The 21,609-nt window shown below is 40.3% G+C and overlaps 1 protein-coding gene across 17 annotated transcripts in view; it reads right to left on the bottom strand.

Annotated features, from left to right (window-relative positions):
* The window catches only part of DOCK7 (dedicator of cytokinesis 7), a 141,513-nt gene that overhangs the window by 87,532 nt on the left and 32,372 nt on the right, over positions 1–21,609 (bottom strand). For all 17 annotated transcript variants that reach the window (XR_012160459.1, XM_073357479.1, XM_073357481.1 and 14 more), the window contains 10 exons: positions 18,639–18,768; positions 18,316–18,528; positions 17,791–17,876; positions 14,282–14,348; positions 12,639–12,788; positions 9,647–9,727; positions 7,268–7,433; positions 6,479–6,621; positions 4,746–4,839; positions 4,078–4,240 (listed from right to left, as the gene is read on the bottom strand). Coding sequence is in view for 16 of the 17 variants with exons in the window: in XM_073357479.1 (XP_073213580.1) it covers positions 4,078–4,240; positions 4,746–4,839; positions 6,479–6,621; positions 7,268–7,433; positions 9,647–9,727; positions 12,639–12,788; positions 14,282–14,348; positions 17,791–17,876; positions 18,316–18,528; positions 18,639–18,768 (1,293 nt within the window). In the remaining variant the exon portion in view is untranslated. The remainder of the gene's footprint in view (positions 1–4,077; positions 4,241–4,745; positions 4,840–6,478; positions 6,622–7,267; positions 7,434–9,646; positions 9,728–12,638; positions 12,789–14,281; positions 14,349–17,790; positions 17,877–18,315; positions 18,529–18,638; positions 18,769–21,609) is intronic.

Raw genomic sequence — 21,609 nt, 5'->3', positions numbered from 1 at the left:
AAGATAATCAAGCAAGAGGAACTGCACATTTGTACTGATGTCCTGGAAATGTTTAGTTGTTTATATTATACTTTAAAAATCAATAAAGAAAATTTCCAAAAAGAAACTAATATGTAACATGAATAAAAGAAGTCTTAGGCCACGTCTACACTACCCACCGGATCGGCACGTAGTGTTCGATCTATCGGGGATCGATTTACTGCGTCTAGTATAGACACGATAAATCAATCTCCGATCACTCTGCCGTCGACTCCGGAACTCCATGGCGAGAGGCGGAAGCGGAGTCGACGGGTGAGCGGCGGCTGTCGATCCCGCGCTGCGAGGACGTGAAGTGAGTGATTCTAAGTCGATCTAAGATACGTCAACTTCAGCTACGCTATTCTCGTAGCTGAAGTTGTGTATCTTAGATCGATTCCCCCCCCCAGTGTAGACCAGGCCTTAGAGGATTAGTTTTCTGTGAGTTGGTTGCACCCATACAGAGGTTTGTCTAGTTCCAAGAGGCCAAGGAGACCCACACCAGCTTAGAGGAAAGGTAGTCTGGGGATGAGGATAAGAACTGTCTTGGGGCTGCTTATCCTCTGTGCAAATCTCAAGTCCCTTCCTGCCAGCATCCATGGAAGACAAGAAACAGCAGAGCTGTCTCACCAGTTTTTCCCACCAGCTGTTCCATCCTACCCCCAGGACTGGATCCTCACTCCCCTGTCTTGCCCCTTGTAACAATGCCTGAGTGATAGATCTACTGTGCAGCTAATTAGACTGTACTTTGAAGCCCTCCAACTTCAGTGATCTGGAATTGGGTTTTTTCATTGCTAGTAGACCAGGACTGGCCAACCTGCAGCTCCAGAGCCACCTGCGGCTCTTCAGAAGTGAATATGCCGCTCCTTGTATAGGCACCGACTCCGAGGCTGGGGCTACAGGCGCCAACTTTCCAATGTGCCGGGGAGTGCTCACTGCTCAACCCCTGGCTCTGCCACAGGCTCCGCCCCCTCCCCTGAGCCTGCCATGCTCTGGCTCCTCCCCCTCCGAGCCTCCTGAACACCATGAAACAGCTGATCAGGAGGTTTGGGGAGGGAGGAGGAGGTGCTGATTGGCAGGGCAGCCAGTGGGCAGGAAGTGCTGGGAGCAGGGGGGTGGAGCTGCTGGGGGGGCTGCGGACGTATGACTGTGGCTCTTTGGCAATGTACATCGGTAAATTCTGGCTCCTCCTCAGGCTCAGGTTGGCCACCCCTGTAATAGACTAATTCATAGATACAAACCAATTCACTTTCCAGTCAAGAAAAGTCATTACTTCCTGTTAAGCCCCAGTCACTAGATCCACAGAAGACTGCCAAACATCCGGAAAAAAGCAATGAGCGATGTCCTGTCCCTGGGGAGCAGGAAGTTGGGTCTGTAGAAAGGCTAGAACATACAGGCCATGGGAATTGTGGGATAGCACTGCCGGCCTATTCAAACATGACCTCAGCAACACATGCTTTAGCTTCATCCTCATTGCAAAGTGAGTGGGCTGAGATACAAATTTCAGTAAGACATAGTTATGGGTACCTATACTCCTGGTCAAGCTAGCACGCATGTATTCTGAGGACTTAAATACAAGTGTCAAGGGCTTTATGTATGGATTGTAGGATGGGATTGGGCTAAAACATGTATCAGACCTGCAGTTTAGACACACCTTCAATGGACTTCAGCACTAGCTACTTCTAGCAAAAGAGCTCAAGAGTTCATAGAATCATAGAATATTCAGGGTTGGAAGGGACCTCAAGAGGTCATCTAGTCCAACCCCCTACTCAAAGCAGGACCAATCCCCAATTAAATCATCCCAGCCAGGGCTTTGTCAAGCCTGACCTTAAAAACTTCTAAGGAAGGAGATTCTACCACCTCCCTAGGTAATCCCTAGTTCAACTCCTTAGTAAAAATCCTCTAGCAGGAGAGAAGGTCTTGACTGACAGGTATAGTCCCATGTTTTAGAACCCCAACACCTGACCCTTAGTGTTCTATGATGAAGAATGTGAGATGGGTTTTCATCTCTCTACTTTCACTGCCTCCATCTCCTTTCCCCAGCTGCAAAACGAGCCCTTCCCCACCTCATCGGCTCCATCCCCCATCCCCAGTCTTTGAAAGTGAGACTCCTGAGTGAGCAGAGACTATCATGCTCACAGCCCATCACCAACTCCTAATGGCCAGGCTTTGAGCTAACAGCTGTGTCCTAGAGCCAGGCTAGTTATGCCCGGCCCACAGTTGCCCAATGACTGCAGAATTCCAGCATGGGGAAAGGGATGGAAAAGATTACAAAGGGGAGGCAGGGCAGATCAGGATGGTCAGCTAGGAGAAGAATGAAGTAATTTTGAAGGGCAGAGAAGGACTGTCTCTCCCCAGAAGAACCCAGCCTCTCTTCCCCATAAAAACAGCATGTCCCTACCCAACACGGGTATAGTGAGGATAAATCCATTAAAGATTGCGAGATGCTCAGATACTATGGTAATGGGACCATATAAGTACAATAAATGAAGCAGCTAAAGAATATACTTTCAGAAACAGTTTAAATGGGTAGCTGGTAATAAAAATGTTTGTTATATACATACTACAGGGAACAAAAGAACATTTTAGTCTTGTAATGTGAAGTGCTGCTGTTCCACATGATCTGTAGGATATCAGTATAATTTCAATGCAGGTAATTGATTTTTAAATGAGCTTAATCATTTGGCTATCCATAGGATTCATATTTGAATATGTATCCAAGTGCTATGAACAGATCAACAAAATATTTACTGTGACTATATTTAAGCAGATATTAGAGATCTATGAAATATTTATACTAAAATGTAATGCAGATATGTGAACTGGTGAAATGACTCAGCAGAAAAGGACAGTTCCAGTCAGTAAGGGTTAATGTTTATAAGAAAAAAGCAAAATAAGTTAAGATAGTACGAAAGTAAAGACAGCAAATCTGTCCTCCAGCTTGGAGGGGAGCTATGGTTGGCCAAAAATGGTAATAATTTTCTGCAAGAATTATTATTATTTAAATTGATCTTTTCCAATTTTTTTGGTGGATTTTCTTCTATTTCCTGTGAAAAATAAAAATAAATGTTCTTTCTCCTCCTCCCCCCTCTTTCCCTCCCCCAACCACCACCAAAAAAGGGGTAGGAGAGGAGAAAAAGTGAGAGAAAAGTTTTGGGGAAACCAAAATACTGAAAACTGAACACACAACATTTTGTGTTTTGTTCTGGTGCAATATTTTGAATGATAAACCTGCAATGCACCATGTAGTTCTGTCGACACATCAGAGGGCTGGGTTGAACCTAAAGCTGGTGGAAATTTTTTCTTCTAAACATTTTTTTCCAATTAAAAATAGCTTTTCAAATTATAGGAAATTTTTCTCCTAAAATTTTCATATAGTCAAAGACATTTTGCATCAAATAATTTTTTACAAGAAACATTTTTGATCTCTAGGTCCAGCCCAATCCTATGGCCCCTGAGCATGTGACCCTATCTTCCCAAAAGGCATTCTCTCCCTTCGGCCTTCCAAGATGTCACTCTTACAGCACCTCCCCATACCATATGTGCAAAAAGAGGGAAAAGATGTGTTGAAATTAACCCCTTGTTCACTGATACCATGACTCCGATTTACTGACACAGTTGTAAAACTCAGCTGGATTTGAGTTTCATTATGTAACTGAAACACTCAGGTTTATGGTTTCATGTTGGGACTGTGATGAAGTAATTATGATTTTAACACAAAACCACATGAAACGTGTGAGGTTTCAACTGAAATTTCCTTTGAGGTTTTGGGTTGTTTGTAACCGAAACTCAAGCAAACCTCATATAGACTAAAAATGAAGAAAGCTCACTCAGATATCCCCACAAATTGCTGCGTTTTATGCAGCTAGGTCTACTAGGTTCTGCAAAGAACTGTTCTACAGCTGTTTATTTTTTGCCATAAGAGAGTCTGACTCCTTATGATGTCTTTGGCACAGAGGATCTGATGCTGTGGCAAGTTTTGCAGCAAACCAGCGTGGATAAGCGTGGAAGGTCTGGACCTGCTGATCTCATAGGGATTAAAATGTATTTCAAAAATCTTACCTGTAAGTAGTATTTGGAATATACACATCCCTAGCAGGAAACTCCAGTATCTCTCTTGTAGGTCTAACTCTGCTATCTGGGTAAAGTTTGACTTGCAGCAATTCTGGAGTTAGACAGTAATGAGGATTCTCTGGGGCTGGAGATATGTCTATCTTCAGCTGAGCTATAGAAAAAAAAATTATTACAATAATTGAAAGAAAAACACAAATTCAGTGTGCATATTAATGCTGTTTTCTAGAATGGAGAAGGTTAATATACTTGCCTTTCGCTTCTGAAAAGGAAAAAAAAGTATCCTGAAAGTAACATCTATTAGCCTGTGAAATAATTTACTAAGGGAAACATCTAGACACCCATCACTTGGCACTTGAAATACTAGACTGGGTAATAAATATACAATCAGGAACTATCCTGAACTGCCAATGATATGGTTTACAACAGTAGGATTTTCCCATCTAAAAGATACACATAGATTCTATGATGCCACAGTCCTGAGGCAAATGCATTTGTGCAACACTGAAATAAAGGGTTGGGGGGGCACAGATGGGCAACAGAGAATGAGTAAGGGGATAGGAATCAGGTGGGAGTTGTGAGGGGACAGACAAACAATCTTATAATATACAATCCATAAAGGTTTCCTTCCAGCACTTTCCATCAGGATAATTAAATACCTGTAATGGGTCTCAATCTCCGTAAAACAGAAGATGGTCTTCTCATATCTGCAAGGAACTTGTACAAATCTTCATCACTCAAGCGATCCCCTTCCTATTGTTAAAGAGAAAAAAAATGCTTAATACAGTGCCTGCATAAGGATGCAATTAGGAAAAAAAAAAATCACCTCTCGCCTTCCTGCACCTGACTCCAAAACGTACTTTCTTGGAACAAGATGGTGAGAACATTAATAGGTTATGTTAATATCACGGGCCCTTCCTTATGAGAACTGGGTGAAATTTTTTATTGGAAACTTTTAAAAATAAAAATAGCCTTTTTCAGATTCCCCCCCTCGCAAAAAATTTCCTACTTTCATCAAAACAGAAAATTGAATTTTCAAATTACGAAATTTCAAAGGACTTGCCCCCCTTTCTTCCCTCTGCCCTTTCTCTCCCCTTTTTGCCAATGAACACAATAGAATTAATGATGTCTACAGTTTTGGGGCGGGTTGAGAGAGAGCAGGGAGAGGAGTTCCACTTTGTCCTTTTTCTTTTTTTCATTTGCCACTTTGTAACTCGCCAAAACTTCCTCAGCTTTGGCTTGGGAGAAGCTAGAGTGGCAGAGTTACAATTTCACCTTTCCTTTTGCCGCTCGGTAATGCTTCAAAAATTAACGACATTTTCTAGAGCAGCAAAAAACACCGTAATACCACCCTGAACATCATTTTATTGCACCTGGTGGCCAAAAAATAAAAAATAATAATAATTACCTCATACATTACTTAATTGAAAACAAAATAGCTTCCATTTAAAAAATAGTCCAGCCTCCCTTACCATCCTCTTATCCTTAAATACTAAATGTTTTGAAATCTTTCCCTTGCTGCTGTTCCTCAGGGAAATCCACAGCCTCAGCTGAGGAGAGCTGACATCAGCACCACAGTATCAGAAAGGATCTGTTCCACCATGGGATCTGAGCTCCAAATGCTGAGAGAATTCCAAGAACTGCTGGCCATTCTTATCTCCCACTGCAGAGCATGGTCTTGCTTCTATTGAAATCAGTGGCAAATTGCCCATTGAATTGAATAGGGTTGTTTCAACAGAGATTGAGGGCAATCTAAGAACTGAGGCCATTATGTGTGAGCTAAAGATGCAACCACCATGGTAAAGGTTATGCTACAGTTCATGGCCAAGAGTAGGTCAAATACATCAACTATCCTTTGGCACATATTCACTCAAATAAAAATAATGGATTCTCACTGGCTGCTTTGTGATTTCTTCTGTGATTATTCGAGCAAACGGGTATACTGCAGGAATGTTCATGAAAACAGCGAATTTTAAATGTTTATTAGAGAACACTGGAGAAGAATGAACTAATATTCCCCGAGGAAACCTGTTTCTATTAGTTACACTGATACAGTCAGGGAACAGTGACAATGCCATGTGACCTAAAGGTCCACTCAGAACAAACTGACAAAGCTCAAATTTCATAAATCAATTTTTCACAATGAACTTCTCAGAAAGAATCCACAGATCATGACAAACTATTTGCAAAAATGTGTCTGTAGAATAAACTTCCAGTAATATAAATGAAATCAGATGCTGCTCAAACATAATCCGTGAATGGGAAAGCAAGGCTAAATTCAGTCAATGGATTATGAATTATCCACTCAGCTCTACTCTGACCTCACCAGGAGGGCGAACCAAATCATGCTGTGTCATGGGAAACACCGCAATGACCATGGCTCTTACAGTACCTGTTTAAAGAAGTTTGTCACCGTAAGAGTAGCTGGTCTAAAGCTAGTAAGGTTGCAAGTTTCATCTCCACTGGTTGTCCTTTCTAATGAACGCCTTCCAACAATACTGGAATTCCGTCTCTCTGACCAAGATCCTTTGCGTTCTAAAAGAAAAGGAAGAAAAACAAAGAGAACTACATTTGTTTCAAGCAGATTTTCTACACAGGAAGACAACTGCTGCATTCAAAAATTATGCAATAAGCATGATAGAAGAGGTGGTTATGCTAAGACAATCACACTCCTGAGGCATCAGGAAGCTATGAAGCACAGCTGAATACCTCTGCTCCTTTCATAGCAACCTCACCCCAGTGCCTTATTGCTATTATAAAAGTCTTTATTGTGTGGAGATTTATGTATTTCTCTTGTGCTGAAAGATGATGAAGTTGGCAGTTTTGGGGATGCTGAAGAGCAGTTTCAGATGAGCTGTGTGGTTCAAAAAGATTAATCCACTCCTTTGGAAAATGTTCATCAGCCTACAATGCTCTTCAGTCTTAGCAGCCTGGGTATAAATAGCATATAACAGATGGTTTGCTTGTAAAATTCTTGAAAGATAAACCTATTTGTTACCACAGCCTTGTCCTTTTTATTTCAACCCTTTTCTAGGACTGTTACAAAGGCGTGCGTGGGGGAGGGGGAGTGGAAAGAGAGAGAACAAGCTGGTAAAAGGAAAGAGCAGTGGCCATAGGGCCTGATCTAAGCTGATTTAGCTCAGGCACATATTCCCTTATGAAAACGCAGGATATACTTAACCTCCTGTGCCAATTTCAACCTCTGTGGAATCTCTCTCCAAACTTCCAGCACTGCTGACTATGTTCATTAAATGAATGGCTGTCCAGGCAAAAGGCATTCGATATTTGCCGAGTCTTTGGCAAAACTGCTCTGCTTGGCTTTTCAACTTTTCCAATTTCTCCTTATTCTGCAAACAAAACATTAATTCCAACAGATTAAAAAAAAAAAAAAAAAAAAAAGGAAAGGGAAGGGAAGCCAGCCTCCGCTTATCAAAAACGTTTCCAGGTGCTTTGTCCATGCAAAGTAATAATAATGACTTTTACACTGATCCCTAGTATAATAAATAAATAACTATAATAATAATAATACTTTGCATTTCCATAGCACCATCTACCTGAGTATTCCCAAGTGCTTTACAAACAATAAGGAATTGAGCCTCAGAACACTCCCATCCTGTAGAGCAGTGATGATCTAAAAGAGCAGCTGATTTAATGTTCCTAAGCTTCCAGAAATTGCCAGTTCAAATCACTTGGCCCTCTGCCCTCACAAGGCAGCTAAATTATACTCCAGGAAGTCCACTAGGGATTTCATTATTGCTATTGATTTTATGAGGTGATACTATGGTGACGGGAGCAGCATAAAACCCTAAAATAATAATACCACCAGCTACCTTTTACATAGCACTTTTCCTCAGTAGATTCCAAAGTGTTTTACATAGGAGATCAGTCTTTGTCCCCATTTTACATATGGGGAAGCTGAGGCAGAAAGCAATTAAAGGGACTTGCCCATGGTCATATATAGTCTGTGGTAGAGCCCGAAATAGAACTCAGGCTTCCTGTCTCTCAGTCCTGTGCCTTTAACATGCAGATCCTGATTTATCAAGGCATGACTTTAACCACGAGTAGTCCTTCGAATTCCATGGAAATCCTCACATGCTTCAAATTAGACATGTGCTTAGGCACCTTGCTGCAACGAGGCCTTACAAAACACCACTTGCCCAAAATTCACAAACCACCTGTCTGATTCCAAAATACAATATACGTGCAGGGTCACCTCACTCATCACAGGAATGGAGGCCCGTCTAGCTTAGGGTTTATACTGCCACCCATCACCATGGTATCTGAATGCTTAGGGAGCATCATTGCATAAGAGTTCAGAAGAGAAAGTGAATATAAACTTTGCCAGCTGGAACTATGAAGGAATTTAAATAGCAACCAGAGGTTTGCAGTCTTAGCTCTTAGAAAATGTATGGTGACAGATTTGAGGGTCACATGCAGGCAGAACATCCATTCTATGGTGCATCCAGGCTTCACCATTTCCTTTTGCTTTTCACTTCATCTGCAACACTCATTCAGGAAATCAGAAGTAAATTAAATGATAAGCAAGAGAAGATGCCACGCACCACCTCATTCTATATTCCATTAGATCGGGGGCGGGGAGGGGGGGTCTTTCTTAAGATGGCTGTGAAATCGGTTTTTAAAATTAAATTGTACAAAAACTGACTGAGCTTGGGTAAAGTTTTACAGCTCTAAACTGTAGCTCTTCTAAAGATAAAATGGAGATTTCCCATTCTATAGCCATTGCTGATCTTGGAGTAACCTACAAAGGACAACATCAAAGAAATGCCACAGCACAAGTTGTCTCTTAGATGCTACTAGTATTCCTGTCTGTTCCAGAAAGCCAGCAAAAGAATGCACTCCCTTCTAGCCTCTGATCCACAGTGATTTACCATATCCAGGCTTGCACAACCACCACTTTAACAGCTCAGAGTTCAGTAAAAATTATGGTATTCTTCTAAGCTATGAAAACTGCAGTTCCAAGCCTTCTGCACCGTAGGTAGGATTTCCACAGTAAAGTATCTAGTTGTTTGGAAGGGAAGCAGGGACGGAGAGGTAGGAATTCAACTCTAAGTGTGGGCCAAGAGGCCAAGCCTTTTGCTATGCTTCATTACACATAACTAAAAAAAATATTAGAGACAAAAATATACACTGTCTCTCTTTGTTCAGTTGGCTATTTTGTACATGCAACAGGAGCACTGGGATTACAGTTTGTTTCATGATAGTCAGTTCCCCCCCCCCGATGTGTGGGTGGATCTTCCACACAACATCAGAAGAGAGGAAAACATTTTAAAACGTGGTTGTAAAAGCACCACAATTCAAATGCTAGCAGTGGAACTCCCCAGGAGCTGTGATACTGGGATTATTTTATAATTCCCTTTTAGAAGTTGACAAGAATCCTAGTTAAAGGTATCGTTTTAATAACAGGAATAGCAGGAACCGGGACAAACCACAGTAAAGGGAAATAAGGTCAATACATTTAATTAAAATATGAATGATTAAACTTCAATATCTTTGGAAGTATCAATGCCAACATTTCCTCTAAACTTCTAAAAATCCTTACCTTTGCCGCATCAGCTTCTTTAAAAATCATATAGGGCTCTGCGCATTCGCCAATATCCCCCTGCTGTAATACTTTTTCCAGCTGTGAAGAAACAACGGGTGTTTGTGAGGACAGGGACATGTATTTATCAGAGAATGGCAAATTAATAGAACACTCTATGTAGTTTAGACATGTTCTGAAGAATAGACATTCAAAAGAGCTGAAGCTCGTTTCCCTTTTGCACCAGCAAATTTAACCATAGATGTAAATCAAAGAACATTCTCCTTGACCAGATAGTCGGAAGTGTGAGTAACACAACTGAATTGTGGGTGAAAACTGGAAGTGCAAAAATGAAGGTGCAAATTACAGCCTTTTGAACGTTTAGCCAATTGCCAAGGGCTTTTAAAGAGTTATGTGTCAGATTATTACTTCATGATTCTTCTGAATTTGGTTCTTCTCCATGTTATTTTATCTATTCGCAGTAGCACCTAAAGTTCTCGACAAGACTGGTGTCCCATTATGCAAGGCCCAGTACAAAGGTATAGAAAATTACTGTCCCTGCCCAAAGAGCCTGAAATCTAGGAGATGAGACAAAACAGGTGGCTCACACGAATGAGCAGTGAAGAGGGCTGGGGACATATGAATTGGTTTAAAAAGCACCCCTGCCTTCACAAGCTAACCATTGCATAGTTGCCATTACTTAGACTGTCAGCTCTTTGGGGGCATCTTTTTGTTCTCTGTTTGTACAGTGCCTAGCACAACGAGGCCTGGCCCATGACCAGGACTCCTAGGTAATACCATAGTACAAATAATAAAGAAGAATATTTACCATCATCCTTTGCATGCCCAGATTAGCTAGGATGATTAGTTAGAAATGTTCAAATGCATAGCTAGTGATTTCATAATACATAACAAAGCTAACACCTATGTGAAAATTCAACTGACAAGGCAAGCTATTTTTCTATCTTATTTACTATTATCACATGATAAAAATCAAAATGTCACTGTTAAATAAATGGCTACCAGCTGTGCTTACCTCACTGGGTTTACAAGTCCTAATGTGCAAACACAAACTCCTCTGGCTAGATCCTGATTTCAGTTATATGGTGTATATCTCTGCCTCTCAGCTTGTAAAAATCAGCTACTGTGCAAACACAGACCCTGATTTTACAAGATATGCAATGACACATGTGGCAAATCTGAGATCAGAATATGACCTAAATTACCAAACTCCTTGATCTTTCTTGGGACAATTTTGACTGAGCCACCATATTAACTTACTTCCAAAAGCTTAATCTATCTGTGCATACATTCAGAATCAATTTTCAACACATGGCTTGCTATAGGGTGATGTAACCAATGGCTGTAAATACAAAGGGCGTGTCACATTCCCTTTTCTCCAATGGGAAAGAATTCATTCTGGGACTGAGGTAGAGAACTGATCCAATTGCCAATTTCAGCCAGCTGGGGAATGAATGTCCCTCCCATTGGGGCGTTCTTCTAACCAAATGAGAGGAGGAATAATGTTTTTCATCTTCACGCACCTTATTCCTGAAGTTACCAACACTACATTTTATGGGTCTAATTTTCCACCAGGCCTTATCCCAGCCTCCCTCCAGGGGCCCACAATTTTGCAGGTGCCAATAAAAAGTAGATGCAATGTATATAATTTCGATATTTATCTACCTGATCATGCTCACAGATCTGGTACTTAGATATCTTACATGACATATATGGTTCTTTCAATTACTGACCAGGTTTGAAGATCAAGCCTTTTTAGTTTTTTGCAGCTTATGTAAAGTCAGCTTTTGTAAAGTCTGCTATAGACAGCATACTAGGATGTATTCATTGACATATAAGCGGTTTCACTGTATAAGTAACTATGAATGAAATGTATTAGCACCTCAAATATACACTCAATACCAAATCAGAATACTTTTTAGAACACTGAAGCCTCTGTGCATGATAACTTTGAAGTCTATTTAAGGAAACTCTCCCCCTTCCAACCGTTAAATAGGATGCAACATTTATTTAAAAAATAAGATGTATGCTGAAAAGAGAGGACATGCAGCAAATGTAAGATGACCCTCTTAGTAATTTCTATAGAAGTCAATATTTGCCTTCCAATCAGTAATAGGGGAATAATTATTAATAATAATAATAAAAAAGACAGTTATTTCATATACAACAGACAGATACAACAGCTGAGCTTTTGATAACTAGATGCATGTGTGTGAAAGGAGAAACTGTTAAAATGATACAGTAACTAGGCAATAAATGGCAATAGAATCGTGGGATGAAATGCAACATTATTGGCACACCACATACTTAGGTCACAATTAAAAAATTATATTTAATTAACTTCAATGGGATTTAGGCTCCCAAGTGTCTAAATCACTTTTCAAAATGAGATTTAGGCTCCAAAATCAGTTAGGCATTGCAGCGCAGCAATGCCTAAGTATCTAGCTATCTGGGGCTCAGTAGAACTTCAGTAGGAGTCTCCTGATAAGATGGTTTTGAAAACGCTCCTAGGTGCCTATCTACATCTTTAGGTGCCTAAATATCTTTGAAAATCTGGCCCTAGGTCACTTTTGAATATGGTACTTAGGCTCATGTGCTTCTTTTTTTAAATTTTACCCAGTGGCTTCTCTATCATTTTAACGCTCCACCAAACTGTTTCCTTTCACAGAAAATAGCAATCCCGAAAAAGAAGCTATGCACTAAGCTGTTTTCTAGGGTTTTCAATATTAAAACCAGCCTACTTCTCCATTGGAGAGTATCTGATATAAAAAATGTTTAACATAAAAAGAGCTATTGATACGAATCAAATTCTCAGACGCTCCTATGGGAACACCCCACGACCATCTCCTAGGGACAAAATTTGCCTGAATACATTTGAGTCACAGGCCTGTGTGGTCTACAGGTCCTAGTTTTTTATTTAAAATAAACAAGGAACAATGACATTTCTCTCTCTCTCACACACACACACCCACCCCACACACACCCTTCTTACCTTTATTACCAGAAAAACATCCTGAGAGGGATAAGTAATAGAAAAGATGGCTGATCTGGCCAGAGTGGTAATGGCAGCAGGTGGGACATGAGGACGCAGCATTCCTTTCATTTGTTCAGAGTTTAAATCAAAGTAGAAGTTCTCTGAAATCTAAGGGAAATGTTAGCTAGCTCTAGATGTTTGTTACACTTAATAGTGAACTCTTCACGAACACCCCCGGCAATTTGAAAACATTCCTGAAAAAGACTGCACAATGCCCTCTGTTGATACCACTTATTTAGCAAACAACATTACCAACCCATATTGTCTGAAGTCCAAAACAAACAGTCTCATAAAGGCAGATGATAAGGGGAAGAGGAATGCAAAAAGAAAAGAGCAATGTAAGTTATTTATAAAACCTACTGTACCTCTCTCAAACATGATCCCTTGATTAACTATTACAACAGTTTCAAAGTGTCAGAGAAGGAAAGGTTTCAGAGTAGCAGCCGTGTTAGTCTGTAACCGCAAAAAGAACGAGGAGTACTTGTGGCACCCTAGAGACTAACAAAGTTATTTGAGCATAAGCTTTCGTGAGCTACAGCTCACTTCATTGGATGCATGCAGTGGAAGTATCTATAAAAGAGTAGTGTCCCCAGTCTAGGCTGAAACACAAAAATTGCATGGCATGGGGCTGAGTAACCTTAGTACACTGAAACATTCCACAGAGACATCAAATACCAGTGTCTGTAGTAAGATTCCAATGCCAAAAGGAGTAACATGCCATTATCAACAGTAGAGGTCACTAAAGCCACTTCACAAACATACTACATGAAAGAAAATGACTGAAACGATAAGATGGTCAAAACTGGCCTGAGAAATGTGACTGAAAAATTAAGCAAAGTTTACAAAGTCTACCTACTCACATTTAAAAAAGACTATTTGAGATATTCAAGCATTGAAGGGACAGTGTCAAAATAAGACATATACTTTATTTTTAAAAATATCTTTACCTTGGTTACTAACAATATCTTGGATTATAAAAACCAAAAGAATTTTCAAAATCTAGCTTACTTCTCACTATTTACACTCCGTTCACTTTGCATTTCACTCAACTTGAACTACAAAAACAGACTGGTCAGTTTTGTTTCTAGTCAGTTTCCTATTCTCATGCACTAGCAAAATGTTATTTGGATTGACAACATGCCAGGGCAATGTTTGAATCACTCAAAGAAAAATCTTTATTTTTAAAAAATCATTTTTTAGTTTAAATTTTCCATTCATACATTTTGAACCTGAAACTAGCTGACAGTGTCCCTTTACAGATATGCAGATTTAAGTTGCTTACATATTTTTAGAAAATCATGTATGTTTTAACTGATGTGTCATTAAAGACAGAGAGAATGCAGCTTTTTGAAATTTCTGTAATACCATAAACTGGGTGCCTGAGCCTGCAAAATGTACTTGTTTAAATATATGAGCAGTGCAACTGAAACCTATACTTTACTACTGGATGTTGTACCTCCTACCATAAGTAGTCCCATTGGCTTCATGATAGGAAGTATTTGCAGGATCAGGGCCTTCAACCATAAGTGCTTTGGACACATATCTTTAATGCCCCATACACAAACATGTCACCATGTAAGTAAAAAATAATAACTACATACCTTTTTCTTTTCTTTAACATCATACAAAGCCAAACTTGCAAAAATGGGTTCAATTTCAATTTCAAATCTTTAAGGGAAGAGACAAATAAATAAATTGATCTGACTTGAGTTTGACTCAAAAACAAAAACCTCACAGGGTCCTAGAGCCCAGGCTCCAGCCAGGGCCTGGAAAATCGACACAGCAATTAAACAGCATCACACCCCGAGCCGTGGGTTTTTCTTTGCTGTGGAGACATACCCAAAAAGGACCAGAATCTTATTACAGAATTCTTTCAAATGAAAACAAATTCTGCAGACACTCATGGGGCTACCAAAAAAGTGTTACTAGATAGCCACCAGCATTAGCTCAGTCTGACTACCGGATATATGAAACTTAATAGTATCCTTTTTTGTCCGGCTTCTCTCTCTTCCTCAGTTCGCATCTCAGGGAAAGATACACAAGTGGAATCTGAAACTGCTGTCAGCAGGCAATGAAAACTAGACTATTTCTTCTTTCCTAGGAGCAACTGATCAGGGAAGAATTCCAGGGGCTGATCCTGATCTCACTGATTTGCAGTGGTGTAGGATCAGAATCCTAAACTCAAGCTATTTATTTGGTTATCATCTGCTGGTGCTATTGGAAGCCAAGGAAAGCACTCTAGTGGTTTCCTTGAAGAAAAGCAAATGATTAACTGATATAGCTGGACCATTGGAAATGGAGGAACCTTAGCTTCTGTGAACAGAAATTAATCTAGTTCTTATTCTTTGTATAGCTTTTCTTGCCATGCTTCTGAATTATCAAAAGATATATGGAGGAGTTGCTGTGTGTCTAGTGATTGGAGCAGGAGACTGGGATTCAGAACGTCTAACTTAGAATTGGTAGAATTTCTTACCCACAACCAATTTCATCTGAAAAGATTCCAATTTTCAATGGAAACATTTTTGCCTAAATTTCCTGACCAGCTCTATGGCTGGTTAGAAAACCAAAAACAATTTTTCTAAGGATTTGCATCATTTTTTTTTAAAACTCTTGGCATCTGAATTTTTTTCTTTCATGAGAATTTGGCACCTAGATCTCTTTTATTCCCAGAACTAGCTCTGACTCAACATGTGGTCTTGGACAAGTCACTTAATTTCTCTGGGCCGATAACCTCCCATCTGTAAAATGGTAAAATAGCACCTACCTTATGGTAGTTTATATTTGTAAATATATAGTATGCAATATCTACCATCTATTATTACAGATGGTATTATATTGTTATATTTGATGGCATCTTAGAAATCCCTGGATTAAAGATTCTAACAAAGTACAAATAATCATGGTGAATAATAATTAAGTGTCCATCTTTCATCAGAAGTATCATGATACTCTATTGATGAAATTACATTCATTCCAATGACAGGTTTGATGCCACTATTCAAAGTTATGACTTTGCTGCATGGCCATGTAGTCAAGGCCGTTGAGTATTCACAACACAAATATGTGAAAAATAACTGGCAAGGGAACACAGCAAATGATTGTTCAAGTTAGTTACTGTTGGGTAATTGTTCACTTCTCTAGTTAGATCCTCTGTGCCCTTTTGGAACCTGTCTGGTTCGCTGTGGTATATGCTTTTGAAATCAATGAAAGGTCCCAAGAGCAAAGGTATATTTTAATAGATAAGCAGCAATCTGGATTCCTGTATCAGAGAGCAGCATGGTGCTCTTACGGGCTAGTCCTACAAAGTTCTGAGCATCTCTCGGGAGACCTAAGTCACCTCAGCTCCTTGTGAAAGGAATGATGGCCAAGTGGTTAGGGCACTAACCTGGGATTGAGAAAAACTGGGTTCAATTCCCTGCTCTGTCACAGACTTCCTGTGACAAGTTGGGCAAGTCAGTTAGCCTCTCTGTGCCTCAGTTCCTTCTCTGTAAAATGGGGTGTGATGCTAAATATGTTAAAAGATTCGGAGGCATTCAAATACCACAGTACTGAGGGCTATATCAACAGAATGAGGCAAATAGGGATGGAGCACGTTCAGCAGCTCATGGGAGGCACACAGCACCTTGCAGGAAGGAGCCCCTAAACCTCCGCATGCAGCATCATTTCTCTGTAAGAATCATACATAACATGAGCATCTGAACTTGATAGTTCTGCACTGCTCCTAACAATGAGGAGTGGAATGTCTTGGAGCAGAACATAGGAAAGGTAATTTTCCCTACATTTGCAATAAGGTCTGTCTGGCTCAGCCTGACAATGGTCCCAGGTTACAGTCCTGCTTGAGGTTTGTTTTTTTAATTGCTGTTACCCTTGTCCTTCCTCATCCCCCCCCCCGCTGTTTGTTTGCCACCATTCATTAACTCACCTGTAGCTTTAAACAGTAAGCTCATTGGGGCAAGGCCCACGCATCTCTCTCTCTACCACGAAGCATCTAGCACAGTTTTGGGTGCCATAAAAATAACAAACAGTAGCACAAAGTACAAATAATCTTTGTATTAGGGGCAAATATGGTTTTGATAGATTTGCTATAAATTTACTAACACACAAAGGATAACCTCAAATAGCAGAACTCATTAATTTCTAAAATTTAACTCACTTCCATTAAATACAGCTATTTTTGGAGAGATAGCTCCATTGCTACTGCATATTATCTTGTTCTAGCTCATGACATCACTCAGTAAAATAAAAGGCTGAAATATCAGCTCATCTCTAAGGCTACATCAGGCCCTGAAGTGTTTTACCTGCAGGGGGTAAGTCCCACATATGTCTCAGTTATGAGGGGCAATGTAGTCTAACTTGAGCTCTCTAACAAGAAGGCTTGATCTAACTGAGGACACAGAAGATGAATACAGCAGTGTGGAAAATCAGTTTTGTACTTTATTTCTCTAAGGGAATAACAGTAAAATTTTACCTTGTGTTAATAGAGAAGAGTTATAGGCAATGATCCAGCAGCAGGTAACCCTATATTCAGGAGCTTCACTTCATTAAACTTGTTTAACAGGTTTCCGTTCCTCCAGTTAAAGCTTGCTAAGTGTACAAAGACTTAGCTTTTAAAAGGATACAGTCAAGGTTGTTGAGCCTGAACCTTCACATAACCCTGCCAGTTGTCTCACACTGTAAAGCCTTATCTTAAAAATCTGCAGCAATGTTTTCATTGTGATTTAAAAAAAAACAACAACAACAAAAAACTTTGCTACAGGGCAAAAAACAAAATGCCTGACTTACTCCAAGGCCCAATGTAACAAATTGAGCGTGTATGGACTCATGATAGGTGATAGGGCACGTCGACAGATTTGTCTACAACGGATGTACAGTGAGCCAGGGAAACATGAGTGTTTTCCATTTCACACACTTACCACAAAGGTTTGACACATAAAATTGGCTGATATGAGTTCCATAATATTGCACAACTAATGACAATATAATACATGCCTTTTTAAGCCTAAGAACCATCTTAACTGTGTCCCTTTAAGTAAGGGGTAATCAACAGAGTTACTCCCATTAAACATTGGTATAACAGCTGAATTTGACCCTATATTAAAATAATACTCACTTAAGAGACAAACACTTCACAAGAAGTCTCTGACCAAAATGTTCTTTGGGTACTTCTGGGACACAAAGCCGTTCAATAGGCTCCTCCTGGAATTTGTCACAGAAGCAGTCATTTACACATGGGTCATTGCTACACTCCAATAGTATCATTAAAACGCTAATCTAGGTTCAGATTTTTTTTCTTCTAAAACATAAGTAACAATTTAATCCTCAAGATTTAACTGCATGTTGCATTCACTGTGACTATAAATAAGAGCTACGGGATTTAATTTAGGGTATCTACATAATAGGGGACTGGAGATCTACAAAGAAAAAAGGTCTTTGGAAAGTAATATCCTTGGCTAGTCCACATGCTCAAAACATATGCTACTACAGGCAAATTGGAATACAGTTTTATGGAAATTAAACTGAGATGATCTTATTTCCTTAGTACTTTAAATCCATTGTAATTTGACTTTGTCCCACATTCCCCTTACTCCTTATGTTTTCTTTCTAGACTAGTTTACTCCACATTCACTCAAAATACCTCATCTGGTGCTGGATGCAATGCAAAAAGCTCCTTGTGTCTGTTTGACTTCCTCTGATCATCATTTTGATGGTCGATTTCCTCATTTGGGGTTCGGTCAAGTAGGTTTGGAAGGAGAGCATCAGGAAGGGAGTTCTTCAGATCAAAAATACTGCATGCCCAGCTGCCCCGTGGAGTATCATCTATTGACATTGAACGTCTTTTAAGGTCATCCTGAGATTTAACAAATTAAATGTAATTAATAATGCAATAGGGAAGGAGTCATATTTTTAAAACATGGCTATTGTGTAGCTTTTACATGGCAGGGTTTTAAGGCACATTACTTGTTCATCTTGGTAACTGTTGCCATCTGGAGCTTCATCCGACTCAAAGATCTGTTTGGGGAGCCCTTTTTGCCTCTCTTTCTGTTTGTCTAATGTGTTGGGATTAAATCCGGTTCCCAGTTTGTGATATCTATTCAAAACAGAATATTTCAAGTAATTTTTATCCTTCTCACCCCCATCTCCAAACAAGCATACTTGAGCATATACAGGATTATCTCAGCACCATTTTAAATTATAAATCACTCCCAGAAATATTTGTTGTCATGCTTAACAGTAAGCTTGTAATGATGTGTGCTGCTGTGTGGAAGACTCAGGTTTATTTCCCGTTCTCCCGGTCACTTCTTGCTCTGCACTGGACTGGGAATGATTCATGTCACTCCACAGCAATATGACTGCTTTAAGATACAAAACAATACTGACTAGCTTTGAAAGGAAATCCTATGTAAGCCCAAGTAACCTGGGTGGAAAATATGGTGATTTTAAAGCTGGACCTAAAGGCAGAGTGGGTTAAACTGGCTAAAAGCATGGGGATGAACAGCCTTTGGGCCAACTTCAGGTCTGATCCTATGAAGTGCTGAGTAATATGCTGAGGGACCTCAAATTCCAATGAAATTTGAATAATACAGGCCCTGGTACTATTACAATTTATCAGTTAGCTACACAATGTTTTACCCAGATTATCTGAATGTGCAAAGCAAAGACTCAAAAGTATTACATTTCAATCACGGCTTAGCTGATAAAAGTAAAATTTGTTTTAATCTTAGCTTCATTCAATGCTTTCTAGGATTGCTGCCTCCAGTGTAGGGTAGCAAATTACTGCAAAGGTCAGCATTAGGAAACCCTATTATTTTTTCAGATAATTAGAGAAAATGTGTTTACAATTAGAGCACTCACTCAAGAGAGCCAAGGGCCCACTAAATGCTCTGGGCACAGAGAACTGCAAACAAAGATATTGGAATAAGGGATTTCTCCCCCATTAGGTTCTGCAGGATCAGAAGGGAGACATGTCAGAAGCCCCTTTTTATAGCATCCTTCTAATCTAGATAAGAAGGGCTGGATTTAGCTCCAACCAAAGCTAGTCAATGCCACTCTAACCACTGACCTGAAGGGACTGCTTATGAGCAAGTCTGTTACTGCCCCTTTTCATGTACAGCAAGCTACTCCTGCAGCAGTCACAATCCTGACAACCCATAGAGCAAGCGACCAAACTTTGAGATTTAAACTCGGTCCCTCCCAACTAGGCAGTCAGACTCTTCTCCCGCTTCACACACAACCCTGCAGCCCTTATTCAGGCAAGACACCCGCTGTCTCCCACCAGTGTTTCATCTGCACTGTTGGAACTGCACGGAGGGTTCAATCTGCAAGATTCCTATCAGTTCCTGGAGGTGCAGAGCACCCTCAACTGTAGGTAAGGGGAACTGGGTGCACTCAGCACTTCCAGGAGCTGCTCCACACTTGTAGGATCAGGCCTTCCGAGCCCCCACCACCACTTTGCTGTGGTGATAGAGCATACCCTCTGCAGAGGGTGGAGGTGGAGGTGGAGGGGGAATGTTACCTCTAGCAGTTGGTGGCTAGTATGCATCAGCTGGACCACAATCTGGGAGGCTAATTTTGTCTGTGCTCCTTCTGGTCTCAAAGGGCTTAGCGATGCCTCTAGCAAGACCGAGTTGTGCCAAGGAGTGGGAGGAGGCTCACCACTTCCATGGCAGAGGTTGGAGACATTATGCCTTTGAAAGACACAATGTCTCTTGGGCACTCAGCATGCTAATCTGTACAGGGAACGCTTTCCTCAGGGCAGCCACCTGGGTCCACAACGTGGGAGTGAGAGCCAGGCCTTGTCCTCACCCAATCAGACACACCTAATTTTGTGCTGTTAACCTCCAGTGGCTATGTCTATTCTGAATACCCAGTGTTGGGAGTCAGACTTGTTTGCTTCCTGTATGAGTGGGGTAGTACTCCTTGCACTCTTTCCCTCTCTGGTGCACCCACATAGGGGAGGGCAACATTTAGACATGCACATTTGGAAACGGTGCAAACCTTTGTTAAATTTAGTGATGCATGTCTGCTGGCTATGTGGGTTATGCTGCCCCAGTATATGGCGGAAACTAGACTATTTGCTTACAAACACAGGTGAGTAAATAAAGCCGCCCCCCTCCCTTTTTTTTTTTTAAAAATTACAGACCTTGTTTTTCTTAGGCTATGCTATCTCTGAAAAGCAAGTCTTCAGCATTCCCTACAGTGGTGCTTGGGACAATATTAAATCCAGTGAACTGTAGCAGCTGCCACAAGGACATGGCAGCAGCTATCGTAGTGTCATTTTTAGGTGATGTAGCATCACACGGATCACTTGCTCCTTGGCCGTGATTCTTTTATAGTTGCCAGAACTTTAGTCATTCAAGACACACTTTTAAAAGAAAAGCTAGCCAGACATTTTCCTACTGATTTGCATAAATTAATCAATTTATGTTCAGGCTCTAAACAGTTAAGTCAAAGCATTATGTAAATGTTGGTAGAGTTTAAATATTACTAAGCATTTTTAAAGTAATGTACAACTGCAGAACCTCTTTGAGAACACATGATTATTACTTTAGACACCTTTACTACAGAAATGCTCACCCACCAAAAGTGTACCTTCCCAAACCTATTTTCTTTTTGTAAGAAACTGATGCCGAGAGAGTGAGAGAGAGATTTGACCTGCATGTTTATATTCCCTAATTTTTTCCTACCGTCCAATACCTAAAGGAAGTTATCACTGATGACAAAAAGGATTTCTGGTGCTTCAGATTCTGGGCATGGAACATCAGATACCTTGGAAGGGCCTGATTTTCAGAATGTGTTGAGCATCCACTTCACTTGGTTTAGGAAGCCAAATATGGAGAGGCACCCAAAATCCTAGTCACTTCTGAAAATGTAGGTCTGCAGTTATCATTCTGTTTGCTCATACCAGAATCCACCTTGAAAGATCAGGACC

The sequence above is a fragment of the Lepidochelys kempii genome, chromosome 8, assembly GCF_965140265.1.
Source record: "Lepidochelys kempii isolate rLepKem1 chromosome 8, rLepKem1.hap2, whole genome shotgun sequence".
NCBI lineage: Eukaryota > Metazoa > Chordata > Testudines > Cheloniidae > Lepidochelys > Lepidochelys kempii.
This window is presented reverse-complemented; position numbering and strand designations above follow the sequence as displayed.